This window comes from Cinclus cinclus, chromosome 1, assembly GCF_963662255.1.
Source record: "Cinclus cinclus chromosome 1, bCinCin1.1, whole genome shotgun sequence".
Classification (NCBI taxonomy): domain Eukaryota; kingdom Metazoa; phylum Chordata; class Aves; order Passeriformes; family Cinclidae; genus Cinclus; species Cinclus cinclus.
This window is the reverse complement of record NC_085046.1, coordinates 80,749,153-80,764,047: the sequence shown is the minus strand read 5'-3', so window position 1 is coordinate 80,764,047 and position 14,895 is coordinate 80,749,153. Positions and strand designations below refer to the sequence as shown.

At 35.1% G+C, this 14,895-nt stretch overlaps 1 protein-coding gene across 11 annotated transcripts in view; it reads left to right on the top strand.

Annotated features, from left to right (window-relative positions):
* Positions 1-14,895, top strand: part of MARCHF6 (membrane associated ring-CH-type finger 6) — a 43,375-nt gene that overhangs the window by 9,111 nt on the left and 19,369 nt on the right. For 9 of the 11 annotated variants that reach the window (XM_062504519.1, XM_062504193.1, XM_062504437.1 and 6 more), the window contains exons 4-11: positions 3,353-3,496; positions 4,841-4,913; positions 6,516-6,684; positions 8,111-8,303; positions 8,600-8,661; positions 10,617-10,649; positions 11,777-11,828; positions 14,493-14,551. In XM_062504519.1, coding sequence (XP_062360503.1) covers positions 3,353-3,496; positions 4,841-4,913; positions 6,516-6,684; positions 8,111-8,303; positions 8,600-8,661; positions 10,617-10,649; positions 11,777-11,828; positions 14,493-14,551 — 785 coding nt within the window. The remainder of the gene's footprint in view (positions 1-3,352; positions 3,497-4,840; positions 4,914-6,515; positions 6,685-8,110; positions 8,304-8,599; positions 8,662-10,616; positions 10,650-11,776; positions 11,829-14,492; positions 14,552-14,895) is intronic. The other 2 variants (XM_062504596.1, XM_062504016.1) reach the window with 2 other exon arrangements.

The window sequence follows — 14,895 nt, the reverse complement described above, 5'->3', positions numbered from 1 at the left end:
GCTGAGAAGGAGTGGAGTTTTTCTCCTTTTACCTTAGTGGTCTGAAGCAAAGTCTGCATGTGTTTGAAGGGTGTTAAGCACAGAAACATAGAATGGTTTGGGTTGGAAGGGTCTTCTGAAGATCGTCTAGTCCAACCTAAAGAATAACTCTCAAGCCCTGTTTTACCAAACCAGAGTTTTCACCCAGAAGCTATCAAATATGTGGTTTTTACTTATGAGTTACACAGTCTTATTTCATGATCAGTGCATGAGGATGGCTGAGTTGGCATATGAGCGGCTTGCAAATGTTGTAGTAAATAAAAAAATCTATGGGTAAGAGGGTTGCCAGTGTGATGATTCTGTGAAGTAGGTTAAATGGCAGCTTCTAAAGGTAGCATTGTGTTTTTCCTATCTTACTTGTGTCAGTGTAAGAGCAGATTTTTGTCATACTCTCTGTTTAGGAGAAGTAAAATTAGTGATTGTGTGTTCCTGGAAAAGTTAGGCTTACAGGAGGGGAGGAGAGGGTAGAACAAAACCCCACCTCCTGAAAACAACCAACCAACTAAACAAACCCCATCCAAATTTAGGATTCACAACTAAATTAGCAGTTACACTGCATAGTTGTGACCTGAGTATCCAAAAAGCTTTCTAGTAGTTTTTCCATAACCTGCACAGCTCAAAGAAGTTGAGCTATACCTATGAAAAACTCAGCCAAAGTCTGTTTGAATTCCATTCTATAATAGGAAAAAAAAGACAAGCTATTTTTTCAATTGGTCTCTAGTAGAAAGACACTAATTTGGAGGAACTGGGGTAAATAATGCAGAAATTTGTTTCTCAGACTGAGATAGGAAGGATTACTGAGATGGAAAGTAAAGGATGGCAGTGTGGTGAGGAGGATGCATATGCAGAAGTGAATGAGGAGGATGGATGCTGTGGTGGCAGGGGTCCAAGTCTCAAGCCTCAAAGTGATAGTGGGAAGTGGATAAAGGGAGGTGCAGTGGATAATGGGAGGTGGACAGAAAATAGCACTGGATGACAGACAGAAGTGGGGAGATAACCTGTGAAAATCACTGGCAGCAAACTTCAGTGGTGCAGGGTGCTTGCACACCAGGGCTTCCTGTCATGCTAGGAATTCCTCCATTTCAAACATCTGAATGTTGCAGAACATAGAATGATTTTAGCTTATCATCCCAGTATAAAGCCTATAGTAGAAAAAGCTGTACGTATTTTGAGGTGTGCACAGGAAAAAACAGCTTTCTTCCCACCCTCAGCTTCTGAAATCATAAAAAATCACTGAATTGTTAAAATTTGGGGGACGTAGCTTGTCTTCTCTGAGTAGTTGCTATATTGTGCTTTTATTTGAAAAAGTGCTATTGTAACCCTAAAGCCTTTAGAAAAGTGAGCATGCAAAAATGCTAACTTTTATAATAAGCACTTTGTGCTTTGAGTTAGGATGAGCATTCTTTCTTGCACTTCCTTGTGTGTGTTCAGTAATTCCTGGAAGACACTTTTAATTTTTTTTTTTTATTTCGAATCTTTCCAACTTAATGATTATCCCTAACAAATGCATCATTAATACAAAGTTAATGTTTTCTGTGTAGTCCTTGTTACAGAGTGTTGATCAAAATATATTTTTTTTAAAATGAGAAATTTCTCGAAGTATCTGCTGCATTGTCTGAGTGGTACCATAAAGATTTAAAAGATATACTCTAAATAAATACTCTTTTGCATCCTTGACAAATGTTTTTTGTCTCCTGTGGCAGAAATTTTCCAGAATGTTTGTTCATTGTGAGCTGAGATCATTAGTCAGGCATTTTCTATGGTTACAAATTATGTACTAAATCTGTTTCTGTAACAAGAAAATTTTAAGATGATGTCAAAATATGTTTGTGCCCTGCTTTCAATTTACTGCTGTATGTTCTCACAGCTACAGTTCTAGTGTTATGCTTTTAGTCCATCTTTTCATGAATTCCAGTTCCTTGTCAGATACCTGGTGAAAAACAAGCTTTGAAGTTTCAAACAAGTTCCTGTTTGTCTCAGGGGTACTGTTTCATTGTTGCTTTGTGTCAGTTATAATTCACATACTGTTGAAATGCGCCTGTCTCTCCCCATTCTTTGACTGCTTCTGGATGTTGATACTGCTTGTCTGTATTCTTGAGTTCTCTTTACAATACAGAAACTGAGGGAAGTAGCCCTGTAGAGAAAAGAATTTCGTTCTCCTGTAGAGACTTTCTTTCTGAGACTAGTGAAAGAATGATTTGGAATGTAGGTGGAGGGGCTGCAGGCAGATAGCTTAAAGCAGTATTTGTTAGACTCTTAAAGGATTGCTCATGGAAGGAAATGAAAATTTCTATTTGTTCTTATAAAAATTGAGTTTCCTTATGTAGTTAGATGTGAAATTTTAAATGATAGTCCATAATGTTAAAGTCTTCAAGCACATATATTTCCAACATAAACATCCAGGCAGCAATGTCTTTGTGCAACTCCCAAATATAGTGTATCTTCTTTATTCAGATCTGTTAATGATAGTGTGCATTACCACTTCTAGGTATCCATGTAAGTGTGTAGAAACTAAATACATGTAATGAAATTGCTAGATGTTTTCTAGTTGTTTGCAGAAAGAAGACCCCCCCACTGTATTTCTTGGCTTTTGAGTAGGAATGGGCCTGTGCAACATACAGGTGTTGCATTTAAAAAGTCAAGAAAATTTGGTATTTTGAGAATATTTTGGCAGGATATAAGAGATTTGCATTGTGCTCTGTAATAGGAACATCCTTAGAAGAAATTCTGTGTGATATGAAACAGGTATCTATTGAAAGTTAATCATTGTTTGTACATTTCAGTGTCTGTAGATATTAAATCAGTTCTTTTCAATCTTCCTCTCTGCTTTTATTTTGCTGATTTTTTTTCGTCGGTGCTGTTGGATGGCAAGTAGAATCTAAATTATCTAGCACAAGCAAATGGATAGTGTGCAAAATTGCTGATTGCTCTTGTTCCTTGTGCCCTTTCCATGAACTAGGTTATAAATAACAGAGGAATCTTTGAGGTAGTGTTGAGTGATACTGATTTTCGTATCTACTTTTTCTTGAGCTTATTTTTAGGTAATTGGGGTTTACAGTTAACAAATAAAACTATTAAACTTCTCTTAGGTCAAAAACTGGCATGGAGCTTATTAATTTTCCCATTCTACTCAGTACACAATGAAATATGTTAAGTGAATTTTCTGTTGTTTGTTTGGAGTCATCTTTTGAGAATATAAAATATGCTTATTCTTCTAGTAAGCTTTTGCGAGATAACAGTTTGTAGTTGGCAGGACTTTTACATAAATGCTTCTCTAAGGACAAGCTGTTTCATAAGTGCCTTTTCTACACAGTTTATTCCCCAGATATGCCTTCACGGCTTCCAATCCAAGACATCTTTGCTGGACTGGTTACGAGTATTGGCACAGCAATACGATACTGGTTTCATTATACACTTGTGGCCTTTGCATGGTTGGGAGTAGTACCTCTTACTGCATGTAAGTATTACTTTTCTGTACATAAGACTCTTACACACAGGGAAATGTGTCGCTTCCTGTAATAAAAATTTGTGAGACCATTATTTTTTATTATAAAAAAATTCAAAGACACTATTTCATTTCTTTTCACTCAGAAATTCTACCTGTTTGACTCTTAAGCCATGCAGAAAGGTGTTAAGATATAGGAGAGAATGCATGAAAAAGCTTTTAAATGTCTTGCTCCAATTAAATGCCTCTTCGCAGTTATATTCTTTAAAATCTACAAGGAAGGTTTTACTTTGTCATTTATTAGTATTAGGAGAGAAGAGTTGTCCTATTTTTATTAACCATCTATAAATGAAAGTGCAGGGGGGTTTTTGTGTAAAAATTAAAATTCCTTTACAATCATGGACAAATGATTTGTAAAACTCTTAAGTCTCAGTCATGTAAGTAGTAAAGGAATTCAGTAGAAAAGAGAGTACACACTTTAAATTACTCTAGTATCCAGTTTGGAATTTACTTTCCAAAAAGAGTTGGAAGAATAACTTGACTGTTTCAACAATCAAAGAATACACAGAAAATGGAGAAAGGCAGAAGGGATATGTGTTCAGTCAAGGAAATAATTGTAATAACGTCTCTTGAACAAAAAAGCAAGGGAGTAAATGCAGAAGGAAATGAGAGTTTCTCAGTATGTTCTGTCTGGCACAGGCTTAGTTTGAGAATAGCACAATATTGGCATCACCTAGTTTTCTGAAGTAGGCCATATGCACTGATGGCCTACTTTTTAAATACAAATCATGGTTAAAAGGTAACATTTACCAGCATCAACTGTTAATCCATAAAGCAGTTACTTAAAACAGATGATGAAATGGTGATGATCCTTACGAGATCATCATAACACCAGAAGTTTTATATGCATTCAAAATATGATTCAACAAATAAAAGGGGGGAAAATTCTATCAAAGATTAATTAGCTGTGAGATATTTTGGTATAGGAAGTGAAAAGTATGAGAATGTACTGAAGAAGTCTCATTGCAAGTATCTTTAACCTGCTTCCATATTCTTCCTTAGGCATCCATTAGTGTGACCAGTGCTGGACTCAGGTCTAGATGAATCTTGGGTCTAACCTAGTATGGCAGTTCTTACACTTGGAATGTGTATTCTTAAAGATGTGCAGCTAAAATGTAGCTTTATTCCACATGGTTGTATATGGTCTTGAGTTCTGCTTATGCACTGGAAGTTGAGATTTTCTTCCATGTCATAAATTTAGTTGGACACCAGGTGAAAAGAGGGTACCTGGTATCCTTTCCAAGTGAAGCTATAGCCAAAATCGAATTTATATCAAGCTTCTGTTTATTCACACAGGTCGTATCTACAAGTGCTTGTTTACTGGCTCTGTGAGCTCACTACTGACACTGCCATTAGATATTCTGTCCACGTAAGTACTTCAGTGGTTTGATACAAAAACCTGGTTTAGTCAGATTACCCTGAAAACAATCATTTTTGAATTTAGTGTCCCTGTCATCCAGTTACACTTGTTATCTTCTACCATCTTAATAAGCAGCTGCCTGCTACCCTTTGTACAACCAGATGTATGGTCAACACCATTACAATATAAATCATTTTGCTTTGGAGTTCCATTATTCAAGATCTTTGGAGCTCGAAAACTGATTTTACAAAGCAGGCCCTGGTTAATGAAAATTTGTATTTGATATCAAGAAAACTTATGTTGCAAAATTGCATTTAATAATTAAAAATTAATTTCCTGTGGTTTAAATCAGATACATAGCAGAATACTACGAAATCTGTCACTAATGATGTCGATTTCTGCTTTCTTTGTTGCATATTTATATTTTGAATTTAATTTTATCCATTCTGAGTCTCTTACGTGAGAGGGATTATTGTTTTATCAGATTTCCTTCTAGCTGATACTTGGATTTTTAGTGCTGCAGTCACCATCTGCTACTGCACATTTTCTTTCTTTGTCCTTTTTAAGTGAATTTTGCCTAAAGAATCAGTAAATACTAAACAGAATTTGAAGTTGCCTCTTACTTTCTCATTATCTTGAGCATGAGGAACTGAAGCTGAGTTTAAGTAGAATCAGCTGCACATCAAGCAAATTTGGAATGAATCTTCTCTGTGTTTCAGCTAAGTCATCTCAATTGGGCAATTTGATTTGAGAAATTGGATCAAGTTGCATTTAACTAATTTTCATTATTGGAGAGAGATGCTTCAGTCTAGTAACATGTATTCCCTGTTATCTCTGTAGTGTAGATTCTATTTTTATTGGGAGAAGAATCTGAAACAACTGAACCTAGAACACCTCGTGTCTGTTGCTGTCTAGGGAGAAAATAAGGGACCTGAGTATTTGTCAGATTTTAATGGTGTATGAATCTGTGTTTTGACATTTATTTCTTTGGCAGAGTCAATTACAGTAGCCTCTTGTATCATCTTTTCATTTTGGACTTCATGTCCCCCTGGTATTCACTCTGCTGTACAGGCAGAAGTGTGCAGCTTCAAGGGGGACCAGACTACTGCTTCTTTGGAGATGGCAGAGTACTGTGGTACCATGTTTTTGACTTATTTTTAAGAACATGTTGTAATTTTCCAAGCAGATACCTGAAATTAAGGATGAGAATTGCATAAGATGGTTTAAGTACCTCTTGCATTGCATGAAACCCTAGATTTGGTTGGCTGGCTGAACTTTGCTTTGCTGCTGCTGTACAGTTATGTATGACCTGACTGATTAAGATTTTTAAGGTATAGAGATAATACCTGAGGTAAAATGCTACCTGAAATGTAGAGTTGAAGGGAAACCCTGGAGTTCCATTCTCCTGGTTCAGGTAGCTCAGCAGATAAAATGCTTAGGTGGACCAGATATTGTGTATTTAGCTATTTAAGTAAACCTGTTACTGTATCAGAGCATTAATTTAGTGACTACTGTGTTTCCTTTGCTGTTCTGGAAGATTGGGTTTTTTTTCTGAACTACTCTGTATTCTTAGCTGCAAAATGTTGTTTTCATTAATTTTTTTTTTAACAGGGAGAACTTACTGGCTGACTGTTTGCAGGGCTGTTTTGTGGTGACGTGCACTCTGTGTGCGTTTATCAGCCTTGTATGGTTACGTGAACAGATCGTCCATGGAGGAGCACCACAGTGGTTGGAACAAAACCAACAACAGCCACTCAATGGTGTTGGTCAACAAAATGAGGTAAAACTTACTGCTCATTAATTCACAATTAATTTAGAAAATGTGGTTCTGGTAGTAAATACTTTATCAAAACACTATAGTAATGTTACTTTACTTCAGGGTGTCTTTATTTGTTGGCAGAAGTTGAACCCTTGTTCCTATATAAACTCAGTGACACCACTTATGTTTTTGAAGCTGTTTGATTGCATAGCATTGCACAGATTCTTATCTCTGTACCTTTACCATTTTTAAGATAATTTTATGCACATAAAGCTGAATTCTTGGGCATAGTCAATGAAGATGCAGCTTGCCTTTATTTTGTCTTTTTCATAAGTGTGCTGGTAGTTCATGAGGTAACGATTCACTGTTCCCAAAGCAATTGGAAGTTCTGCTGACACCACTGAAGTTGGAACTTCTCTGCCCTCCTCCCACTGCCAACACATATATGTGCACTCCTTCAGTGCTTTAAGGAGCCTCTTTGGTGGGAGAAGTGATAATATCAGTAATCCATGCATAGGGAAGAAATATTTCAAAATGTTGGGGCTTTTTTAGTAAATGTCAGTTTTTAAAAGGCAGAGATTCTCATATTGGTGACTGACTCGAGTTGGCCTTGCATTATCATCTTTCTAATATGGTGATAGTTTCTATGAGAGAGTTCCCCTCTATTAAACACTGGTGAGATCACATCTGGAGTACTGTATCCAGTTTTAGGATCCCCAGTACAAAAGAGGTGTGGATGGACTGGAGCAAGTGCAGGGAAGAGTCAACAGAGATTATTAAAGGACTGGAGCATCTGACATGATGAGAGGTTGAGAACTGGAATTGTTTAGTTTGAAAATGAGAATGCTCAGGGTGAACTTTACCAGTCTTCATAAATGCCTGATGGAAGGCTGTAAAAAGAAGACAGAGCTGGAGCTGTTTTGCTGGTATTGAGTAACAAGACCATAGGCAGTAGGCTTAAATTCAAGTGCAGGAAATTCCATTTCGATTTAAAAAAAAAATAAGGTGGGTTCTGTTTGTGTTGGGTTTTTTTTTGTTTTGGTTTGGTTTTTGGAGGTTTTTTGTTTGTTTGTTTTTTATACTGCTACTGTGATCACCTACTGGAACAGGTTGCTCAGAGAGGTTGTGAAGTTTCCACCTTGGGAAAAGGTGGCTCAAAAGCCAAGTGGAAACAGGACTGACCCTACCATAGCTGATCCTGCTTTGAGTAGTCAGGTTGGCTAGATGATCTCTAGAGGCCCCTTCCTACCTCAGCTACTCTGTAAAGTTATCTGAATGTTTCTTTTCCTGTTTTTCAAGGTTTAGTGGTCCCAAGTGTAATTGTTGTTTAGAAAATAGATTATGGACTTCTTTTAATACTTTTTGGTTTCATATATATATATATACAGGATAAAAGCATGAAGAGAGCTTGATCAGTGTAACCAGGTACTAAATCCTGTTTCTGCAGGCTCAGGCTGCTGTAAATGGAGGTGTTGAAAATGCTGTGCTTGATCAACCAGCTAACCCAGCTGCTGAGAACGTAGTTGTAGGTGAGAACCCTGAAATTCAAGAGGAACAAATAGATGAAGAAGAGGAAGATAATGAAGATGAAGAGGATGCTGTAGTAGAAGATGCAGCAGATGCAAACAATGGAGCACAAGGTAACAGGTGACTCAAAACATTAATGTTCTAGTTCTTATTAAATATAAATTAATTGACTGTAGAACTGCCATAATTGAAGGAAGCCATATAAATTCCCACTTCTGCTTATTTATCTTGGCTTTGCAAATTTCATGCTTTTTGAGACCTGAAGCATCTGCTTGCTGAAAAGCTGTCAGCAATTAAAAGGTGAATATTGTGCACTCAAGTCTTTTTGTTCATTTAGAACATAGCATGGAGTGGTTACATCTTGTTTTGAGTGATCTAACAGCTGTAAAAATGGCCATTGTCTCCTCAGATGACATGAACTGGAATGCTTTGGAATGGGATCGAGCAGCAGAAGAGCTTACTTGGGAGCGAGTGAGTAAGAATCATTTTCTTGAATTTAATAATCCAGGCTCTTACTTGAAATTATTTGTAGTATTGCTGTTTTAAAATACATTTAGGATCACTCTTTGGTAAGAGCCTTTAGTGACCTAGAAAAGTTGTTACATCATAAACAAAATGTTATTATGTTACTTCTTATACATCAAAGAAAGCATTTCTTTGATTTTAAGTATAGTAGCAGTTTATAAATACGAAGTACAGTAGCAGCTTAAAACATGTTTTAATAGTCTTTTCTGAAGTCTTCTACTTGATGATGTTTAGAACTGGCTTGCAGTTTGCTTTGAGGATACTAGGCCAGATTAGGAGTGCACAGATGTTGCATTAGATGTAGTTTAATGCTTAATTTTTGTGTTTGTGAAAGCATTAGACTAAAGAAAAATGGACGTTTTAGGTTTGTTTGCAGAAAGCAAATGTGTTTATCTAAAAATGATGGAGCATTTTAATGTAACGTGGTTTCTGTATTGGTTATGGATCACAAGTGCCCTAACTAGAGCATGACATGCATGTACACTGTAATCATGGAGTAGTGTAGAGACTTGAGAATTAGGGTTTTGTAGCTGGTCTGGAAATAGCCAGCATCTGAGTTCAAAGCTCACCACATGCAGCAAAATCTGCCTGAAGGTAGATGCAGCAACTTCATGTGATTTACCAGCATCACTACTAGACTGTGGTATAGTTGTTGCCTCGATTGCAGGGTAGCAGAAATACAGTTTTCATCATGAGTGGCACATCTTGATATTTGTTTTGTATCTACTGAAAGCTTCTTAGTGTGTTTTGAAAGATATTTCATGAATAATATATTTCATAAAAAAGGACATATATAAATTTAGGTTCCTGAACTGTTCTGTTGTTTATTTCAGGATGAAAGAGTTGTATTTCTGAACCCAATTTATTTGCTAGAAGGTGCTGATATATTCCTAACTGATACTTTGTTGCCTCTCTCTGAATATAGAAGTCAATTTCAGCATACTCTCATAACAACTTCCAGTGTTACGTGCTGACATAGCCAATAGATGTGTAGTTGACATTTACTATCCAAATTGGGGTAGGTTCTTCTGTTATGTCATCCTGTAAAGATACCATGCAAGTTTTCTGAATTTTCAAACTTTTTTGCATCTTGGTTTGATTTGTAAAGTATGTGCAACTCTTGTACCTTGGAACTTAGTGCAAAGTCCTTGTACAAACAAGCCTTGAACATGGAACTTTACAGCGGTAATTGTGGAGTAGGAGTGTCTCAATTGAAATAGTAGGACTCCAAGTGGAGGGGGAAAGAAGATTATTTATTTTTCCATAGATGCTTTATTTTTGGCTGATCTGTGAATGCTTCCCACAGCAGCTGTGCTGAGTGATGAAGAATCTGTTTCCCATCTTCCCTAGAAACAATTCTGTTCAAAAGTTAATAACATACAGTGTAGCAAATTATCCTGTTAGTACTTGCTTTTATACATCAAGGGTAAAATACTAACTTTTCTCAGTGCAGCATAAACTGATGTTTTGCAAGCAGGATGAAACAAAAATTTGATTTTGTATTTAAATATTGGGTTGATTAAACCTGTACTTAAATAGCCATTCAATCACTACAATATTTTGAAAATACAAAATCTTTGTCAGAGTCTTTAAAGTCATAGGGAGAAACAGCTTAAAACGTGTATATAACAGTTTATATGCATGTTTGGTTTGATGCATATACATGCATGTGTTTCCAGATATTCCACATATATATCAGTGCCTTTGAACACCTGAGTTTACTGTGTTGAATGAGATCTTAGTTTCTCTCTTTAACCATGAGAATTTATGTCCTGGTGTTGTTGGTTGAGCCATTAAAAAACTCTTGACTGCATTTGACAATAAAGGTCAATGTGAAAGGGGCTTATTTTAGATTCAGGTTAGTTTTTTGATAAGTAAAAATAACTTTCTTATCTTCACAGATGCTTGGACTTGATGGATCTCTAGTTTTCTTAGTAAGTGCAATCCTGTTTTCAGGAATTTATACTGATGGATTTTTTTAAATACCTGTCTTTTTAATATACATAATTGTATTTCAAGTCCTTATTTTCATATCATATATATATATATATATGTATATTTCTTTAAAGACAGTTTCATGTGATGTCATATTCAAACAAACAGGGTTTTTAGGAGTTTCACAGATTAGTGGTATGTGTTTATAGCATAAAAGTGGAATTTCTTAAAAGACGTGGATAACTTTGAATTACTTACTCCACTGTAAATAAAAAAACTAGACCTTTTAAAAAGTGCACACTGAAAATGCATATCTGTTCTAACCTTATATTTTGGTCTTTGTTATAATTACAGAACAGTTCTCATTCAGATATATTTTTCTTGTCCTAATACCACCATAATACCACTACATCTAGTGTAGACTAGATTTTAAAATCTAAGATCTTCAGTTCACTTTATTTGGTTTTTTAGATTTTCAAAATACTCTATCTTAGTATCATGAAGTTTGAAAAAGACCTCCAAGATCATCAGTGTATCATATTTAAATGTCATGTCTTAGGTTTACAATTACATTATTAGTCATTTATCTTAAATATTAATATCAAAATAGGTAAAAATCCAGTGTACTTGTGGCTGAGGTCACATCTTAGCTAAAAGTAATATTAAAAAATGAAGATGTGCTGTCACTTCTAGGGTCAGAGCTGTCAGTTTTGTTAGTGCGAGTGTTGTGGCAAAGACCAGTTGTTAAAAGTTCAGTTGAACGTTTTCTCATTTATAAAAAAAATCCAGACACATTTAATGTAATAATTTTTAAAGATGGAACTGTTTGTATTGGTTTTAAAATAAAAGCCTTCTTTTGCAAAATGTAAGCAAGAGTAAGTGCACTTATCTAGATGAATGTTTATGAACATAAAGAGGTGCTTTCACAGATTGAGCTGCCTGTTTTGGTCTTTGTGTTAGAGCACAGACTTCCTGGCTCTAACATGACAGGTGCAAGTTTTGGTGATAATAGGCTGTTGAAATAAGAAGTTGAGATACAAAAGTCAAGTCACTTACTTGAAAGACTGACATTTATGTACTGTTTTCTTCTCATCTTCTTTTCTTCTTTCCCCCATACTCTTTACAGGAGCATGTCTTTTGGGTTGTGTCTTTAAATACATTATTCATACTTGTCTTTGGTAAGTACTTTTTGTTTTTAGGTTTTAAAGTTATCCTTTTTTGTGAGTTGATAGTGCAGATCTGTTTTAAGGCTGTTCTAGAAAAATGAAGATGTGACATCTAAGAATAGAACAAAAAATGAACTGGCAATATGAGTAACAGATATTTATTATTTTCAACATTTTTCATTTTAATTTCTTTAAGTGAATAAATTTAAAATGGGGAACCTAGCAGAACCTTAACCATGTCAACCAAGGCACAGAAAATATTTATTTTTAATGTTGTTAAATTAAAGAAGGGATCTCATGGAATTTAATTTGTGAGGAAATTCAGTACTTTGAGGAATGGCTGAGATTTCTTTTTTCTCCTCATAGTTTATACTAGATAGTTATATAAATTTTTCCATTAAAAACCTATTTTAGGAGCACAAAACTGGAAGGGAGGTATGCAAGAATGTCGCATTTTAGTGACAAGATTAATCAAATTATACACTTCAAGAGATATCAGACAAAAATACCACAAAATTACACTTGCTCTCAGTGATCAATTTAGAAAAGAATTTATGTTGCTTTGGTGTTTTTTTCAGTGGTCTTTCTTGGCAGAAGGATTTGAGGTTGAAAAACTGAGGTTGTACTGTGGAGAAGTTTTTACAGACGAAGTAAAGCTCACAACACTGAATCAGTGATTTAAGCATCTAGATACTGAAAGAGAACAGCAAATCAGAAGAAAATAGACATTAATACATTGTACGTTTAATTCACAAGAAACTGTAACTGTTCTAAAATAAGAGTTGGAAAATACTTGTACTATTTATTTCTGATGATTACTCTATTTTAATTTGCAGTTATCAGAAGTTAACTGGGTTTTTTTAGCTGTTACTTCTTTTATTTTGCTTTTTTATTAAGTAGATAATAACCATGACATTTCTAAACTATAGATTAAAATTCAATAATAAGAATAATTAATGAGGTCATATAGAAACATTTTCAGTAGCTGCTTTGCCAAGTGGGAAACTCACAAATAGACAAGAGAAGAGAATGACTTTCATAAGCAAGCAGGAGGTCTGGGAATTTAATATGTGCCTCTCAACCCTATTTTTAGTGTATTTCCCATTAAGTAATACTGTTTAATTTACAAGTGCCAAATCTTTAGTAATTTGTAATTATAGTACTTGTGAGTTCAGATGTCACAGGAGGTACTTTATAAAAGATAAAACATAAGGAAAGCATTTGTAACCTTAATTAGTGGTCCAGAAATTCTCCTTAGACAAATTAATTCATTTCAACTTAATTAATATTTTCTGTAGCTCATTCTAGTACTCACAGAGGAGTTTGTACTCCTTTGTGCTTTTTTTAAGGAATCTATTAGAAAATCTCTTTTAAATAAAGTTATTTAGAAAACGTGATAACTGTGCACTATATTCTCATAAAATGTCAGAAATGCAACTTTTAAGTCATTAGTCTGATATCTGTAGGAGTTTTGAGTGTGATCTTTTTCATCTCACTTTTCTTGTTCTTACTGGGCAGGGAGAGCTCAATTCCTCCCTTTATTTTTTGCATGTTTGTTCTTCCCACTAACTGCTAATTTTCCTGAAAGAGACAAAAATTGAAATTTTTCTTACAACTGATTACGGTAATAGGAGTCCTGCTACATCTTTTCCTGTAGTTTTTTTGTTGGTTGGTTTGTTTGCTGCTTGGGTTTTGAAATTGGGATATTTTTATATGTTGGTCATATAGAAGTGGAGAGAGAAAATCATCACACTGTTCATTTGAGGGAATGCTTAGTCTGTAGTAATTCCCAGAGTGGACTACCATGATGTAGTGAAGACAGTATTGGTGAAAATAAAAGCTTGTCATTTCTGCAGCCCCTTCACTTTATACTGATGCCCTCCACTCCTATAAAAAATTGATGTTGAATTCTGTAGTCCTTTGTAACATGGTTAGAAGACAACAGAGTGAGATAAAATAACTAAAAAAAAATTATTTTCTAGCAGATCTGCAGGTTTCTAAAAATGGGGAAGTGCTGTATTTTCTAATGCATTTCCCCTGAAACCTCAGAATTGTCAGGAGTGAGTTCTCAGGAATGATGAACAGTTTTCAGTACATTAATTTGAAGTAAAAGACTTTTCAGTTACTTCTCATCCCTTCACTGGGTGTCATCTTTCTGCCTCTCCTCTTCCCTTTGCAAATTTCTTCAGGGCTTGCATTTTTCACAATATTTTAAGTATTCTTAAGAATTAAAGCATTAGAAACTGAAGCCTTGTTAAACAACTCCCATCTCACCAGGCTGTAAAATGGCTACTGAAGTCTTTTAGTCTTTTTAGGGAAAGAATGAATGTACAGCATGGGTTCCTACAGCAGTCTTAGACGTATACCAGCCTAGTACATAACACTGAGAGAGGGAATTAATTTACACACTGCAAGATGAAGTAAGAAGAAAAATACTATCCTCTTATTCTGTGTAGTTTTAGTCCTTAAGTACAAATTCTCACCTGATTTTCAATGTTAGTAAAATTATAGAACTCTAACACTTGCAAATATTTGCACAGAAATTAATCTTCGTACTTTTTTCATAAAATTTATGAGAAGTAGAATAATACCATGTTACAGTATTCATCCTGCAAATAAGGTTCCATTTAGCAGTTTTCATGGCCTTTTTTTCTCCTTTCTGCTTACATTATACAGCATTTTGTCCATACCACATTGGTCATTTCTCCATTGTTGGCCTGGGCTTTGAGGAGTATGTGAGTACTGTTTTAAAATTTCAAAATGAAGAAATAAACTACCACTGTTTATTCAATCACAATATTTTTGTTGCATCTTTCCACTTCTATTTGTGGTTGCAAAGGTAACTTGGAGTATGTCTTCTTACTAGTCCTTCAACTCTTTTGAATCTGATTAAAAATGTTGTACCACTCTTTTCCACTCCCTCCATTATTTACATCTCAAGTGAGGTTTCTTACTGTTTGTAAAAACTGTGTATGTCTTCAGAGTTTTTTTTTTTAACAGCCTCTTATTCCTTGTGTACATTTTTAACTTGTGTACTAATTTTCATAGTGGATGATAATAAGTAGGGGAAACTAGATGA